This window comes from Microtus pennsylvanicus, chromosome 4 (assembly GCF_037038515.1).
Source record: "Microtus pennsylvanicus isolate mMicPen1 chromosome 4, mMicPen1.hap1, whole genome shotgun sequence".
In the NCBI taxonomy this organism is placed as follows: domain Eukaryota; kingdom Metazoa; phylum Chordata; class Mammalia; order Rodentia; family Cricetidae; genus Microtus; species Microtus pennsylvanicus.
Window position 1 is genome coordinate 65,728,453 of NC_134582.1, and position 18,487 is coordinate 65,746,939.

The window sequence follows — 18,487 nt, forward strand, 5'->3', positions numbered from 1 at the left end:
ATAAAATAGAGAAGCCATTAACTAAAATAACAAAGGAAAAAAGGAAGACACAAGTAAGAATCAGAAACAAAATTACTACCAATTGGCAATTACTACCGCCAACTGAACTGACATAAATAATAGATAACCTACAAAAATAGACAAATTCCTAGACTCACATAAAATGAAATACTGACACTGTTTTCCACAGCTTTTTATGATGCTGATTCCATATTTTTAAGAGTCTGGTAAATTCTCACAAAAAATTTGAAAGTAAGGACCTTAATACCTACACATCTTCCAAAGCTCTACATGAAGCAGAATGTATGTAAGATGGTACCTCCAGCTAGCTTACTAGGAAAACAGCAGCAGATATTCTGGATTTCTTTTCATCTGTATGGCTGGCAATGAATGATCCTACTGCAAACTTAAAACCTCATGAAGTTACCTATTTACCAACATGTTGGAAATCTAGCTTTCCCACATTTTTTACTAAAGAAAAGAGTTGTTTCTTTCATGCCATTATCTTTTCTTAAAATCCATAATCATCTAGTTATTTCCCTGGCTCTGAAACTACAATTCACAACTGATCTTACCCTAAAGGCCACGAAGCAATAAAAACTACAATTCAAACACATTAAGTACCTTCACCTTGGTTAGAGCAGGTCATTTTGTAACAACACTAGAAATCAGACAGGCGATCCTTGCATTTAGTCGTTCATAGCAGCAGTCAAGAACAGGAATGAGTGGCACTAGTATGAGCGAGCACTCATCGTCACCATGTAACTAACAGCCATATATCTGTCAGCAGAGTCCAGACCACCAAAGAGAACGCCCACCACCAATATTCTACCCTAGCACAGCCTCCTCCCTAACACAGTCCTGAGGAGGAGCCTCAGACAAAACAGGTGCGTATTCCAATATGCAACACAAAACCTCCTTTAGACACTACTTCAAATCCTATTTTAATTTGATTTACTATATAAGCATATCCAAGTAAGGCAATTAAGGAAACTACTAACAGGAAATATAAGTCTCAATCTTCCTTCTAAAAATACATCAAGACTGGACCTTTGTCCATGAATCCACCTTCAACATTGCTCGGGAGATGAGAGTCTACACTTCCTTGATGATTCCCTTTACCTTGTAAACAGTCATTCGATGCTGAGCAATTGTAGTTAGTTTCTCTAGAAGGCCTCGTAATCTCTCCTGTGTTGCATGGGAGATCAAGTTCACAGCATCAGAGTTAAGTTCCGTAATGTCATGCTTTTTACCTGTAGAGGCAGGGAAAATCCATTACATGTTTTAGTAGTGGCTTATAATTGAAATAATTAGCACAGCAGGTATTCAGTTCCCCCTGGAAGTCATACCCATTATGAATAAAGGTTTGGAGATTATGATTTTCCTGGTAAAGTCACAACTTCAAAGATCTTAGACATTACATTAATAAAACCTAGCCTGGAGCCTCAGAAAATATAGACATTGTTTCCCTTAGCCTCTAGAATCATTCTCCCTGCAAGGTCATTTATAGGACAAAGTTAATAAGAACACAAATCAAGTTTAGTGTTCAGGGAGGAAAATGGTAACTGCAGAAATTAGTGTTATATTCTGTTAATTTTAGTAATTAAAAAAATGGAAAGTCACATTTTACCGTGTTTGACACTGTTAACAATTCATGACATTCATTTCAGTGAACTTAAATTATATATCTGTTAATTCCTGGCCTATAAAAGTATCTTTTTTGTCTGTTACCTATTACATTTTGCACTACTCATGTTTTCAAAAATTAACCTATTAAATTACAAGTTGAAATATGCTCAAAAGCCATTATTTCACCATCAATTTCAATAACTTGTTTCTTTTAAGAACAACTTGTTTTATCCAGGTTGTAATGACAAGCAAGAACAGCACCTCTCTTACAAACAGTCCTAACAGTATCCAAACAGTGTTTCTCAGACAAAACAATAGATCTGCAATAAATAGATATGCAAACCTAAAGAGACAGACAGTAAGGAATCTAAGTCAGATATGTTTTTAAAGGCTCCTGTGTGTTCTTTTTGTTGCTGTTGTGGTGGTGATGGTGCTGTGTGTGTGTGTAATGCTAGCGATGCAGTCTTTACACTTGCAGGGCAAGTGTTTTATCCACTGAGCCATTTCCCCAGCCCTCTGATGTTGTTTTAAAACACATTTATATATATCTTCACCGTAATTTAAAAATATTGTTTGATTTTTTTATGCTAATTCATATAATACATACTCATTTTCATCAAAGGCTGAACTACAGCAAAAACAATTTAATTACAACTCAAATATACTTTGGCATTACTACAAAATAAATTTTAATTTAAAACATAGTCTAAGTAAACTAACTAGGGAGAAGATTTAAAATTATCCAACTAATTTTAAACTAAGTCTTCAAAATCTAATTCATTACTTTGGCAAAATTGAGCTCATTTCCAATTCAAACTGAAACAAAGGGAAAAGAAAAACGCACTACAAATTCCCAACTACCTTTAAACACTCAACATGAATAATTAGTTGGGCCCTGTATACAAGAAACAATAAACTTTCAAAGCAATCAAATGGTTAAAATTGTAACTGAACATGGGTGGCAGAGATGGCTTGGTAACTAAGAGCCCGCACGCTGCTCTTCCAGGACCTGAATTCAATTCCTTGCATACTTGATGGTGACTCACAACCTGTAACTCCAGCAGCCTCCCTGTGCAACAGCACTTACATGCAGATACTCACAGACACACACACACACACACACACATATACAAACTTAAAAAATAAATAGGCATCACAACAAAACATAGGGTAGACATAGGAAGTGAAGTTATTTCAAGATTAAATGACATGGGAAATCAAGTTATTTAAAGATTAAAGAAAATGAGCATATAAAATTAGTTCTTGGGGAAGAGGAATTTGAAAACAACGATATACTTATAAAGCTGAAGCAATTTATTTAAAAATCTATACTATCTATAGAAGGCTATGGACTTGATTCTTAGCAAAACAGATAAAATATAATAATTGGTATTTATTTTTTAAAATCTATAATATTTTTGAAGCATTAGAAATAAAAAAGCGTTAATAAATAATTCCTGAGTATATGCAACAGCAAATGTTGAAACTTATCTTCATTAAGCAACAAATCTTAAAGCACAAGTTAAAAACTATAGATTAATTCCCACTTTTAATACTTTAAAAAAAAAGCCAACAATTGATTAAGGAGAGTTAGTGCTTGTGTGTTTACTATTGACTTTATTGAATGCCTGCAATTAAGATAATTAGAGAAAAATGAAGAATACTGACATTTAATCTAACCTTCACAAAATGTGTAATTTCTATCTTTAGGAATGCCCTCAGTTGGTAACTATTGTGTAGCAAAGAATTTTATTATAAATGGAAAACATCTCCAAAAATAAATGAACATTCATTCACCCCTTGGCTGTTTCCTTTAAGCTTAGATAATTCAGAGAATTTTTACAGTTTACATTTTGTATTATATTGTTTGTTTCATCATTAAGAACTGAAAACACAAATAGTTTCTTCAATTCTCCTAATGCAAAGAGGGCTGCAAACTACAGCCAGCAAGTCAAAACTCATCTCTTTCTAAGCACAGAGTTTTATAGGAATCCAATCAATGGATTAAAGGTTTGTTTCTCTCCCAAAACAGATGCAGAAATTCTTTCTGTTTGTGACTTAGTTATGACAACTAATGTGTAGCCCTTGGGTATAATTAATCAAAAAGAATAAGGTAAAGGTAGATTACATGAGGGCACAACATAAAGAGAGCTGTCCAAAGACCACCAAGGAGTCCCTGGCAAGGAATCCTGATGAGCATCCAGATCTGACGTTCCCACTCCAGAACTGTGACAATAAATACGTATCATTGAAACCTTCAAGGCTATGGTATTTTGTAAAGGAAGCCAGAACCCCAACAAGATACAGTCCTGCTCATCTGTTCATGTTGCTCCTGTTTGCTTTCCACCTGGAACAAGAAAGTTGAACGTCTGTGACAGAGATCACTGGTGGATCCCAGACGTATGGACAACTGAATGGCGCCCAGACGTGTGGACAACTGAATCCACTGAAAGCCTTAGAAAGCTTGGGAAAGAGTAAAGCATGTTTTCTTGGTAGTGACAATTTCTCAGGTCTACTCTGCTTCCTAGAGGCAAGCAAGCGCTCTCATCTAAGAGAGGCTTTCCTGACTCAGCTTTAGCTGCAAAACCCTGCAGCTCATTAAGAGATCCTGCCACGAAACACTTAAAAGGTGTTGACGAAAAGCTGAACGCAAAGCCACGGCTTTAGTCCTACTGATATTGCTTGGTATATTAAAGACTCAGGTGGTCAGAAAAACAGAGATACAGTAAAGAGAGCGTCAAAGACAAAGAAAAATTTTAAATGATTTACAGTGTTAAAATATATGCAGACTAAAAGTCAAAATTCTTAAGGTAAAAGAACAAAAATAAGGAAGAAAGAGAGTAGTTGGGTGTGGTGGTAAAACACCTTTAATCCCAACACTTGGAAGGCAGAGGGAGATTGACCTCTGTGACTTCAAGGTGTGGTAGCACACACCTTTAATCCCAGTGCCTAGAAGGCAGAGACAAACAGAGCTCTGTGAGTTCAAGGTGTAGTAGCACACACCTTTAATCCCAATGCCTGTGAGGCAGAGACAGGCGGATCTCTGAGAGTTCAAGAACAGCCTAGTCTACAGAGTTATTCCAGGTCAAAGATACAAAGAACCTGTCTCAAAAAGCAAAAAATAAAAGTAAAAATAAACAAAATAGAGGTTAAAATAAAGCACACAAAGATGGAAAATACACAGAGAATTTTGATACTGTATGCTATTATGCTCTTTTTGAATTGTTTGAATGCTGAGGAAGGAGCAAGAGCTGCTAAAAGATATTTGTTTATAAATGCTGCTGAACTAATCCAACATAGATATTTTGATGCCTTGACTTTGAAATTTGGATCTAAGGACATGATGCTTTGGAAAGGAGTTTCTTATTTTGTTTTCACAGAGGATGAGACCCTGTTCATTTCTTCTATTCCAATATGGTATGATGGACCACGTATTCCTGAAGGGTTGCTGTGAACATCTTCAAAAAATTGCTTTGCTCAACTGCCAACTGAGATGACCCTGGCACACAGGTTACCCCATGAAAGATATGATTAACAGCGCCCCATTCAGCAGGAAGCAGTTTGGAGAGAAAAAACTGCGCCCATGTTCCCAAATATGGTTTATAAACGTTCTTTAACATTTAAGGGGGGATATGATATAGATATGAATAATTTGCATTCGTATAGATTTTGCTTTATTGATAGAGATTTAAGGTCAATTTTGTTATATGTATTTCTGATATTGATTAAGGTATTGTGATTGTGTAGTTCATTTAAAATGTATAATAGGAAATATGGGTTGTTAATGGATAATCATCGATAATAGTAAAGCTTATAGTCATGTTAGTTAGATTTTCTAAATATATAGAGATATGTTTCAGTTAGATAGGCATTCTTCATATCTTTCAAAGACTGCAGAATATGGCATTTAATGTTTTAATAACTTAGGACTTTTCATGACAATGAGACACTCTGCTCCTGGCAGCACCAATCTACTTCAAGAAGAAGATGGGCATCGAAGAGGATCCTTATGGAGTTTGATAGTCATTTGGGCAAGAAACTGTTCTTGCCTGGACTATTGCATAAACTGGAAACAGAGAACCCGCAGAGAGAGGACTACTGAACTTGCCTAAAGGTGAGATGATCTTTTGGGGTTCCTGAGTTATGAAAGAGTCTGCAAGACATTCTTCAGGACAAGCAGATAGTGACTGCCTTTGAAATTTCCTGCTTTATGGAAATGTCTGCTGGATACTATGGGCCTGAAGGCTGAAGATTGATGCCCCAACGGTACAGAGGAACTTTGGGTGACTATACAGGCAGCGAGATGTCTCTGTCATTTCTAGAGTTTTGAAAATTGCTTACTTTTTGTTTGCTTAGGTAATATTGTATCTTTCTGGAGTCTTTGATGGAGTTAAGAATAGTTAGTTATAGTTTTCCTTAGTTATGATAAAGATTATTGTAATTTTTACTTGATAACTGTTTTGTTATATGTAATTTTGCTATGTTAAAGTTAAAGCCTTCCTTTTTTTTTTTTGTTTAAACAGAAAAAGGGGAAATGATGGAGGAAGGTCATTGGCTAATAAAGGAACTGCCTTGGCCCATTTTATTGGTTAGAACATAGGTAGGTGGAGTAAACAGAACAGAATGCTGGGAGGAAGAGGAAGTGAGCTCAGACTCCACAGCTCTCCTCTCGGGAGCACACGCCTCAGAGAGACGCCATGCTCCCCGCTCCCGGGAAGATGCACGTGATGAAGCTCCGACCCAGGATGGACGTAGGCTAGAATCTTCCCGGTAAGACTGGTGCTACACAGATGATAAGAAATGGGCTAGTCCAGGTGCGAGAGTTAGCCTAGAAGAGGCTAGATAGAAATGGGCCAAGCAGTGTTTAAATGAATACAGTTTGTGTGTTGTTATTTCGGGCATAAGCTAGCCAAGCAGGCAGCCGGGGTGCTGGGAACGCAGCCCTGCCGCTCTTATTTCAACAGATCACAAAACACAAAGTGAAAAAAAATCACCTGGTCCCATGTGGGAAAGAGTTGCTGGCTATTATCTTACGATGTCTTCAAACCTTAAGAAAATGATCATCTAGGGATCAAAAGACAGCTCAGTAGTTAGGAACACATACTGCACTTGCAGAGGATTCAGACAGAGTTCCTAACATGCACATTGTGAAGTTCACAGTCACCAGTAACTCAAGCTCCAGAAGTACTCTACACCTCTGACCACTGTAGGCACCCCCACATTAGAGAATATACCCATATACACAGAATCAAAAATAATATTTAATTTAAAATGTAACATTTAATGAAGATTTAAATCAAACTGAATAATATATTTGGAAGGTCAAGAGAACTGAGCCAATGCTCTGGATAACAAGGCATTATAGTCAACTGATGACAGCATTTTCTCAATAGAGGCTCCTCTTCCCAGATAACCTAGCTTGTGTCTAACAGACAAAAACTGTACCAGGAAAAACTATTGTTAGTTATAGTTGCTCACAAAAAATAACATGGCCTTATTTAAATTACAAAATAAAAGTATCCAATATATCACAGCTAAAACATTCATTTATTATGAAGCAGACCAAATATGGTGTAATTCATATAAAATCTATAATCTGTTTCTCATTACATTAAATATTATATATTATAGTCTTTCACATGGTATTGAAATTTGGCTCCAAATAATAAGAGTACATTCTCTTCCATTTTCTTAAATTCACTGCAGTCAACTAAAGACCACCCTGTACCTAGAGAAAAATCTTAATATTCTAGCTCAGTTTTCTTCTATGGTAAGAGTGGAATTAAATTTCGGATTGATACAAGGAAAAGGGGATTGTTTCTTATTATGTATTCCTATAATTTATAAATACAGCATTTAAAATAGACTTATTTATATACACACATTACTAAGGATAAACAAGTAATAAGATTTTAAAAACAGCACATATAAAATATTCATGCAAAATATGTAGTTCTACTATTCAAAAACAAAAAATGAAAAAATTATTAACTTCTATCATCTATCCCCAAAAGAAAAGGTTGAAGAAATTATTTTTAAACTAAAGTGCTTCATTCTATAATACTCAGGAAATCTCAGAATATTTCTAGAGCCTTATCTAGAAGAGTTTGGCCATATCTTCAAATAACATTTCTCTTCAACAAACGTATATATCAGATCAATAATCATAATTCCATACTCACCAATGTCTAAAATTCTCTTTTGTAGAGCTCCAGTGAAAAGAAATGGTTCTTCTTTACATGACTGAATGAGTGTGCCAACAAATTCAGAATGTGTTGCTAAGATGCAGGCATTTTCTTCATCAAGGTTGACCTCTGCCATGCAAGTCACATCATTGATGTCATCTTCACCTCTAAAGGGACAAAAGGTTACAGTTTGGATAGTGTGTATGTATGTTTGTGCATGTGTGCATGTGTACACACACACCTATGCATGTGCATGTATATACACGATTTCAGAGTGTAAAGAAACATAGGTTTTAGGCAAATATGGCAGTGCCCACTGTAATCCCAGTACTTGGGAAGCAGAGGCAGGAGAAACAGCAGTTAAAGGTCATCCTTGGCTACACAGCCAGTTCAAGGTCAGTCTTCGCATGGAAAACAGAAACAGATCTTTCTTATAAATAATATTATTTTATAGAGTCTACTCAAAGAAGTCTATCTTTCTTCTTAAGATTTTAAAATTAGAAGAGCAAGCTTCCCGGAAGAAAAATCAGAACCTGCTGTGTGTTCCAGAGTTTATCTTTTCTTTTGGTAGTTGAGACACACCAAGAGGGATTTGGACTTACCCCAGTCATCCACAAATCCTCTACAATGAAAGACAAGGAAATGAAAACGGACTCTTTGCTTTCATCCAGGATTGTTAAAAGCCCCTCAAGATTTCCCCTGTGTACTCCACTTAATGGCAGCAGAAACACTAGATCATAAAGTCACATCACATAAAGTCCCTTAAGAAACTATTTATAAGCCTAGCTATTCTGAAATCAAATTTCTAAATTAATTTTGTTTTTATGATTCACATTTTTGCATATGTCCTCTGTACCAAATGAATGCATTAAAACACTCTCAAGCAATTGGCTACAAAGGACCTATATTCAAAGTATAAATAAAATTGCACACATGCACATACATACACACAAAAACAAACTTGAAATAGGTTTGGGTTCCTTGTTTTACACCAGTAAAATTAATCTTATAGGGCTGTTATTTGTCTATAGTACTAATGAGAGGATATGTAGTTAAGAGAAATATAATACAATTCCCTCTGAGGATCCTATCCACCACATGTAATAACAGTCTAACTAGACTGATCATGATTCACATACTAAATATACAAAAGTGATTATTATATTAACAAGTATTCCATAAAAAGATGAGCAAATGGTACGTCATGAGTCTATGTCAAATAGATTTAAATTACATATCCCTCAGTGATGATGCATTTATGTAAAGAATAATAATAATAAACACTCAAGAAATGAAGATCCTTGGTGTACACCTTTAAAAAGCAGCACATTAAAGACAAGAAAATAAAAATGCCCATACAAACATACAGAAGTGAGCCAAGTGAAAAAAACGGTACCAGACACACAGTTTAAAGTTAAAGAAAGAACAATGGCTTTATCATCATGCAGGCTACTAACTGCTCAACGTGTAAAGGTGTGTCTATAATAGCAGAAAAAAGAAAAAAATTAGTATCTCAAAATTACTACTGAAACATTCATAATAAAGAAAATAGAGTCCATCTATTAATATCACAAAGTTCTCAATGGCTCTAAAAATCAACTTCGAACTGATATAAACCAAATGAAACGTCCAGATTTAAATATTTAAACACAAAGCATAATATGTAAAAAATAATTACCAAAACAAGGATCAGAGTCTAAGATTTTTTAAAGAAATTATTTTTAAAAGGCCTAAGTAAAATACTTCAAAATGACCTAGCATCCCTGGGTACTAAAAGAGGGAGTAATGAGTTTTGATGTTCTACTATACAGTAAAGTGACTATAAAAAAATGACTGTATGTTGCAAAACAAAACAAAATAGAACACAAGGATCTTGAATATTTTCACCAAAAAGCAATGGCAATTGATTAAGACTGTATTACATTACTCTGATTCGAACATTATACAATGTATACATGTATTGAAACATAACACAGTATCAATAAATATAACATTATAGCTCAAGTGCCAATTTTCTAAGGAACCATCATATTGACTTCTAAAGTAGCTATACTTCCACCAGCAATGGAGGAGTGTTTCCCTTACTCCTCATCCTAGCCATCACCAGTTGTCAGCTTGTGTTTTTAATCTTATACCGTTCTGAATGATGTAAGATACATATAACACTCCTAGGCATAAACCCAAAGGACACCCAGTCCTACCACAAAGACATTTGCTGAACTATATTTACAGAAGCTTTATTCATAATAGCCAGAAACTGGAAACAACCAAGATACATTTACACAATGGAGTTTTATTTAGCTATTAAAAAAATGACATCTTAAATGTGCAATTAAATGGACAGAACTAGAAAAAAAATCATCCTGAGTGAGATAACCCTGACCCAGAAAGACAAACTCATATAAGTGGACATTAATTAGCTATAAAGTAAAGGATAATCATGTTATAATCCATAGACCCAGAAAGGCTAAATAACAAGGAGGGCTCCAACAGAATGCATGGACCTCCCTGGGAAAGGGAAATAGAACAGCTTTCATGATTGGACTGGGGACAGTTGGAATAAACACTGAGATCCTAGTCCATACAGGTAACAGACTGAACAGAATGTATTCATATATTTAAAAATGTGTGCATGCATGAATAATAACAAAGAAAAGGTAGCCATTATTTTGAGGAGGGGGTATGTAGGAAGGGCTGGAAAAAGAAAAGGAGGAAAATGATGTTTCAAAAAATAAAAATTATAAATAAATTAAAAGTTTATGCAGCTGGAAAGATGGTTCTGTGGTTAAGAGAATTTGCTGCTCTTGAAAAGGACCTACGTTTGGTTACCAGCACTTACATGGCAGCTTACAACGGTCTCTGGCCCAAGTTCCAGGGATTTTGAAACCTTAGTAAACACAGTATGCATGTGTTACACTTACTTAGCTGCAGGCAAAACACTCAAATACATAAAATTAAAATAAATGAATCTTTAAAAATAAAGGTTTATTACAGAGAACCAATTAAGACTGAATGCTTATAAATGAGATTTGTTTGCAGACCCATGTATATACAGCATCTTGCTTTTCTGTTAGAGTTTCTCCACAGCTACTAGAAAGAATTCAAACAGTCTTTAGAGATCATTTCCAGGCCTATATACTACAAGTTCAAACACCAGTACTAGGATCTAATTCAAAGAGAAGCTCTTCCTGACAAATAAAAAACTAACTACCCAACAATTACTTTTTACCCACCTTGTCCCAACCTAACCCTAATTCCTTCTGGCACAGCTAGCAGTAAGCACTGCACAGGAGCAGGGAGGGCCTCTACTGAAAAAGAAAAGGGGCAAAGAAAGAGTACTCAGGCCTTTTAAAAGTTTCTCAGGAAAAGGAGGCAGACGGTAAGAAAGCAAAGGCAACACAGGCAGCAGCACTGTCAAGAAAGACTAGGACAACTAACTGCAAGGCTATTATGCACAGCAATGTTTGTGATTCTGTTTTGGTTATATTTCCTTTTAAAGGTGAAAAGTGAAAGCCACTGAGCCCAAGTCTTCAAGTGTAATGCAAGGCCTTCTAATGAAGGTATTATGCCATATGTCTATTAGTTTTAAAAAAAATATTGAGAAATTTAGTAGTTTCGTAGAAAAGCCTTCAAAAGTCTGGGTACTGTAGCACATTATACAAATTAGGTACCATCCACTTGTCATGTAGTCTGTCTTCTGAAACTCCTCTATTTGTTTTTGATAAAACGAAATACTTTTTCAATGTTTATTTCTTTATATGTTTCTACTGCTAAACTCTACAATAGCATTAGATTAAGTCTTCTGAAGGAGATAGAGTTACATCCCTTTCCTGCTCATGTCTACAGAAGGAGCCTGGTTCTCCCCTTTCTCTATTATCAACAGCTCCTCCTGATCATAGCCTCTATGAAAGTCTTGATTCTTGTCTAATCTTCAACTTGCCTTGCTCTCTTATTTTCAGCTAAAACCTGATCTATATGCTAGGTCAACTTCAATTACGTATTTTTAAAACATCTGCCCAATTTCTCTTTAAATATTTCAATTACTTCTCAAATCGGTACAACTTTTAAACTTCTGAGAACATATTTTTGCCTATTACAATAGATCTTACTATAGTAACTAATCTAACGTTCAATGTAATTGCCTCAGTTTACAACAAAACCACCCTTACTGACCATATTTTTAACAAAACAGTATATAACTTGCACATAGATATTTAAAGAATTTTTATGTGCCTTATAACAATGTGATGATTGCCTAAGACAATATAATAAGCAGCAGAGATGGGTAAATACAAAACAAAAAATAAACAAAGGAATTCTGAATCACTATGCCTACCTTGTTATACTGACTCTGCCAATTACTAGGTAAAATAAAGTTTAATGTCTATGAACCTTTACTTTCGATAAAAGGGTAGAATACTAGTCCCTACCCTTAGACTGAGAACTGAAGAGGGAATTTATATCAAATAGGGAGTCCACATGCTTTTCAACTTATGATGGAGGTGGCATTCCCAACAAGTCCTTTGTAAACTATAAGCTTCCTAAATTGAACAAACAATTAATATACCAAGCTGACGTAGGTGGGTCTTCTTTCTATATGTTGCTTTCATTGGTTAGTTAATAAAGAAACTGCTTGGCCTGATAGGTCAGAACATAGGTGGGTGAAGTAGACAAACAGAATGCTGGGAAGAAGGGAAGTGAGGCAAATGCCATGATTCTTCGACCTGAGATGGATGTAGGCTAGAATCTTTCCCCGTAAGCCTCCACCTTGTGGTGCTACACAGATTATTAGAAATGGGTTAATCAAGAGTTAGCCAGTAAGAGGCTGAAACTAATGGGCCAAGCAGTGTTTAAAAGAATACAGTTTCCGTGTAATTATTTTGGGTAAAGCTAGCCGGTGGCCGGGAGCCAGGTGGCAGGAAGCGGCCCACAGCTCCTTCTACACCAAGCATCATAGGTTACCTTAGCCTCCTGTGAACAGTTCAGAATACTTTAACTGTTATATATACAGTTAGGCAAAGTACACCATGGCAAAAAATATATAAAGACACAGGAAAATGGTAACAAGCTCTGGGTTAGCATCCCAGACAGTGGAGCAAAAGCATGAGCAAATCTTACTTTTCTTTCTATATAACCTTTTGACTTTAGTGCAAAATAGTATGCAAAATGCTTTAAATTTTAGTCAAAAATCTTTTTAACTACCAACAAAGTAAGCTAGGTATGGTAAACACCTAGTCTCAGCCACTCAGCATCTTCCCTGTGAAGTCTGCCTTCCAAGTTCTTCCCCCCAGTAGTGACTCAGCTCAACTATAACATGTTTATAAACACTTATAAAAACTTCTTAATTTCTCTATTTATATTTAAGTTAATTTCCACATGGGAAATTTTCTTCAGTTTTCTATCAACTAAAATGTAGCATCACATACTAAGGAATTTCTCAGAACTTAATGTTTTTTTAAATTTATTTATTATGTGTATGAGTATTTTTGCCTGTATACACACACACACACACACACACACACACACACACACACACACACACACACACACACGACTACCACATAAGTGCCTGGTGCCTGTAGAGGCCAGAAGAGAGTATTGGGCCTTATGGAATTGGAGTTGTGGCCCTGATCCAACGCTGGGAACTGAACCAAGTCCTCTGAAGGAACAAGTACTCTTAACTGCAAAGCCATCTTTCCAGCCAACTAATGCTTTTAGAAACCGCTAAAAAGTATATTTAAAATAAGGTCACACAATCAAAAACAACCATATACAGCACTCATGGCTTCTATAGAGTATAATGAAAACCAAAAATCTGAAGAGTTTTTAGTTAAAAGATGTTGAGATTTTTATTTTATTTGTTTGTTTTTCGAGACAGGGTTTCTCTGTAGTTTTGGAGCCTGTCCTGGAACTAGCTCTTGTAGACCAAGCTGTCCTCGAACTCACAGAGATCCGCCTGCCTCTGCCTCCCGAGTGCTGGGATTAAAGGCATGCGCCACCAATGCCCGGCTGATGTTGAGATTTTTTTTAAGATTAATTTCTAAAATTGGGGTGGGTGGGGGGAGACAGAGACTGAGAGAAATATGGGAGGGACACCTCTGTGGAATCATTTCTCCCTTCCATCTTTACGCTCCTGTGATCAAATTCAGGCCATCAAGCTTGCACAGCAAGCACTTAACTGAGACACCTCATCATCAGCCCTGTTTTATTTCTTATTAAGCCTATCTACATGATATAAGTCAAACATGGAAATGCACTAAAGCTATAAAACTAAAGAGTACTTGATGTGGGATGGTCTTCTGTCAGTGTTGTTTTTTATTGGTTGATGAATAAAGCTGCTTCACCCAATGGCGTAGCAGAGTACAGCCAGATAGGAAATTCAAACAGAGCTAGAGGGCGACAGCAGGGGAGTCAAGAGCCTCCTCCATAGAGCCTCCGAAGGAAGTAACAGCTTTGCGGCAATACACACATTAATAGAAATGGGTTAATTTCTGGGTCTGGGTTACCTCACTCAATATGGTTATATCTAGATCCAACCATCTGCCTGCAAATTTGTAGTTTGGAGGTCATAGGAGAAGGTAGAAGGGGAAGGGAGGGGGAGGAAGGGAGGGGAGCAAAGAAAACTGTATAGCTCAATAAAAACAACAAAAAAGTAGAAAAAAAAGGAAATGGGTAAGCTTAAAATGTAAGAGCTAAGTAAGAATAGACCTAAGCCATTGGTCAAACAATGTAATTAATATAGTTTCTGTGTGATTATTTGGGTCTGGGTGGACTGGAAATGAAAATGCAGTCTTCGTTTACAAGTACTGGTTCTAGAGCTAAAGACTCCAAGGTTTTAGACTCTGTCCTACATTTGTAAGATGACTGTGCTTAGTATGACTCTTCCCATCTCAAAAATGACAATGAAACCATATCTATCAAGTGTTCTTAAATGAAAGCCATATTAGAAGTTAAAACTGTATTAGAAACTAAGCATGAATATAATTTTTGCATAGTAAAATAATAAGCTTATCATGTTACAAAGAAGTAACTTCAAATGTAACCAATGTAAATTTTAACAATAATGAATACAAAAGAGTAGAATCTTGCCATCCTCTCTTTCATAAACCTCCCTAGAACTCACTTTGAGTCTCTGACTCTCACATCCTTCGGTAATATCATGTATTTGTAAACTGGAAAACAGCTATTCATTCAGTTATTTAGATACTCCAAATTTAGATTACTATACAAAACTTAACTCATATTACTATCTCCAACAACTATGTTAGAATATGCAAATACTGAAAAGCTGTCAATTTTATGATGGTAGACACACTTTTCCCAAAATTTTAATTTCACTTAAAATCTTAAACCTTATTGGAAAAAATTATTTTATTTGTTTTCATTAAAATGCTAAATCTTCAGTCAGCATAACTGTAGTGTGTCTGTCATTTCTGCATTTAAGTGAAATGGCGTACCAGATGTTTCACCCCACCGTTTGAGGCACCAACAGGTTACACAGTGAAAAGGGATAGTAATATAACACCAACACCTTGCAACATCCTGAAAGAGTATGTTTCGAAATTATTTTCTCCAGACATTTTGAGAGAATTAGGTACTTATTAAACTGTGCTGAGTATTAGACATACCTAAAAGGTTTCTTAAAACAGATTCCAGTCATTTCTAGTCTCCAGATAATTCAGCAAGTTCCTTAGGTAACCCTGAAATTGTTGATCTACATTATATGAGCAAATATTAAGGCAGTTTCAAAACTATCCATTAGCCTTTTCTTACATTTTTATCATTTTAATTAGATTAGTTCTGCTAAAAAATTTGAAGGATAGCCATGACCAAAGGATAGGCATGAGCAATAAAGCTAACTCCAGTCCACAGTTTTAAACTTCGCTCACAGTGTGCTCACCTCTAAGGTTTTTCATCAGTTTCCTTCCTGAAAGCAAAGACAGAACCCCTAATCACAGACTAAAGCAGGGTTATCACCAGTGCCATCAAGACCCTTAGCGGGGGCAGGCTGACTCCCTCCATCTATGACCGAAGAAAGAAACATAACAACAGCTAAGGCACTGAAAGCATTGCACTCTTGAGAACAGCTAGAAGGTTAAGCTATTTTTATTGGTGGTTACAATTTGTTATCATATGTTATAAAATCCCTGCAATGGAATGAGAAACTGGAAGATCATCCAAGGAAAGACTGCTCTGTTCTACCTGGGACTTTCAATTGGTTACTCCAACATGACTGTATTACCAGGGCTTCCCCATTCATTTCTGCTGAAGTTGTAAATATCTGATTTGATGATGGGCACTACTTACCATTTGTTCTTTTAATTGCCAAAGACAAAACAAATTCACTCACTCAAAATCAAAGGCATGGCAATCGTGAATGATTCCCTATACAGAATAGTGTTTAACAGCTTTGAAAGACTTCAGGGTCTCATCTCCAAGTCACTATGTGTAGTACCTTGTGGAACGTCAAGCATCTAGCTTCCATATTTTAGTTGGATTTTAATACCATGCCTAATCCAAAGTGGGCCTAGCTAACATGAATATGTTTTCTCTGCCTAGTTACTAGTTCCAAGATGAGAGTCTGGTTTGTCCAACAAACATTTTTTTCCCTCTCTTTTTAAAAACTCACTAACCAGAAATGATTAAACATTGTATCAGCAGCACATAAACAATACATACTATTGATGGATTTGTATGCACGATACACAAAACAAGATGCATATGCATATGTTTAAACATATTTAAAATATATTAGAGAACTTGATTACCCTTGCCATACAGAAAAACTGAATAGCAAATTTAGCAGTAATACAAACTATGAAATAGCATTAGTACTTGTTTTAGAAGAAACCTGAATCTCTGGTGCCCTCTAGGGTCTTAAACACTATATAACCTCTAATAATCACTGCAGATACACCAAGAAGCTAAATATAAAATAGGATTTTCTAGTGAAAAAGTCACAAATCTACAATATAAATTTAGGTTAGCCAGATATCTCTGATCAACAAAAATGCAAGATATCATTCTGTATTACTAACTCCAATCTAGTTTAGATAAGACAGGGCCTAATGTCATATACTACTATTTTTTAAGGGTCTGTTTTTTAGCTTCATATGGATAAAGTAGCAGTAATAATGTTTCCAAAAAAGCACACATTTCTTAAACCTCCTATAAGATGTGTAAGATTATATATGATCCAAATTACTAGAAAGTATTTTTAAATTATATCTTAGAGCAAAAATAAGACACCTGATTTAAAAAAAAATAAAGACATCAAAAATAAAACACAATGTAGCCTCTTCCAGTAATGAGGCTAGGAAAACAGATATATCCACAAATAGAATAATGAAAATGAATCCATACCTCTCGCCGTCTAAAAAAAATGAACTTGAAATGGATCAAAGACTTGGACTTAAAACTCTGAAACCATTAGAGGAAAATGTAGGGAAATGTTCAGAAAATAATATAAACAGCTAAACAGTGAGGTCTCATGAAATTAAAATTCCTGCACAGAAAAGGAAAGAGTTAACAAATAAGGACACAATCTACAGAAAGGGAAAAAATTCTTTGCTGGAGTATTAATACCTAGAACATTCAAAGAAAAAAGAAAAAGAAATCAAATAACCCATTATTTAAAGTAGCTTATGAAATGAAGACAATTCTCAAAAGATGAAAAATGAACTAAATAAATTAAGTTAAAACTACATTAGATTTCATGTCACCCAGTCAAAATAAAAGTAATAAATAAGTAAATAAAAAATGTTGGCAAAGATGTAAATAGAAGGTGAGAATGCTTCTGAGAATGCAATCTAGTTCAGACACTATGAAAATCCATACAGGTTTATCAAATGTACAAAAGTGACTCCTGAGTACACAAAGGACTCCAAAGTCAAGACATCACGTGGCTGCTGAATTCAGTTCCTGTCTCCCACTCACGCAGAAGACTATTGATCTGTGAGTCTAGCCCTAAGTAAAAATCCCTTTATTATGCTCCATTCTGAGCCTGTGTGGGACTGCTTTATTGTAATCATCTACATCTAGCACCCCACAAGGATTCCAACACCATGCCTAATAGGACCGACCCACAAGGTCCCCACCACCATCACCTTCAACTGCCTGGCTTGATTTCAACTAAGTGGTTGTTTGCCAAAATCACGCTGCAGCAGAGCAACACTTTTGGCAGGCATGCCGCACAGCAATTAGGCAATTTAACAATTTACGAACCCTGAACGCTTTCCTTCCCCCACACTGGTGGCTTTCCCCCATGCATACTTTCCTGTGTGGCAACTTGCACACCACCTGGAAGCACAGACTTCTCTGGTCTGTGCTTGTAGATCATTGACTGCCTGGAAGCTCTGCGTTCCTTGATATTCTTTTGATCAGCTCAACCCTTTTCCATATATAAAAGCACTGCTCTTAATTATCTAGATTTCTTAGTAATTAAATTCCAGGAAATTTAGGTACCAAAACCTGCCTTACCACTGCCGGTTGCAAGCAACCAAAACAGTGACACTGCTGGTCAATAAATATTATTACACCTACAACAATTTACTGAAGACTCATAAGGGAGGTAAGTTCATTTGATTAATGAATAAATCAATAAATTTAAAAATTATATAATTGCAGACAATATCACCACCCAGGAATTCAATAAACTTTGCTTATATTATGGA

General features: G+C 35.8%; 1 protein-coding gene across 1 annotated transcript in view; it reads right to left on the reverse strand.

Moving 5' to 3' along the window:
- The window catches only part of Taf4b (TATA-box binding protein associated factor 4b), a 124,116-nt gene that overhangs the window by 54,954 nt on the left and 50,675 nt on the right, over positions 1-18,487 (reverse strand). The window contains exons 10-11 of the mRNA XM_075969263.1: positions 7,812-7,981; positions 1,123-1,253 (exon numbers count right to left, since the gene is read on the reverse strand). Of these exons, the coding sequence (XP_075825378.1) occupies positions 1,123-1,253; positions 7,812-7,981 (301 nt within the window). The remainder of the gene's footprint in view (positions 1-1,122; positions 1,254-7,811; positions 7,982-18,487) is intronic.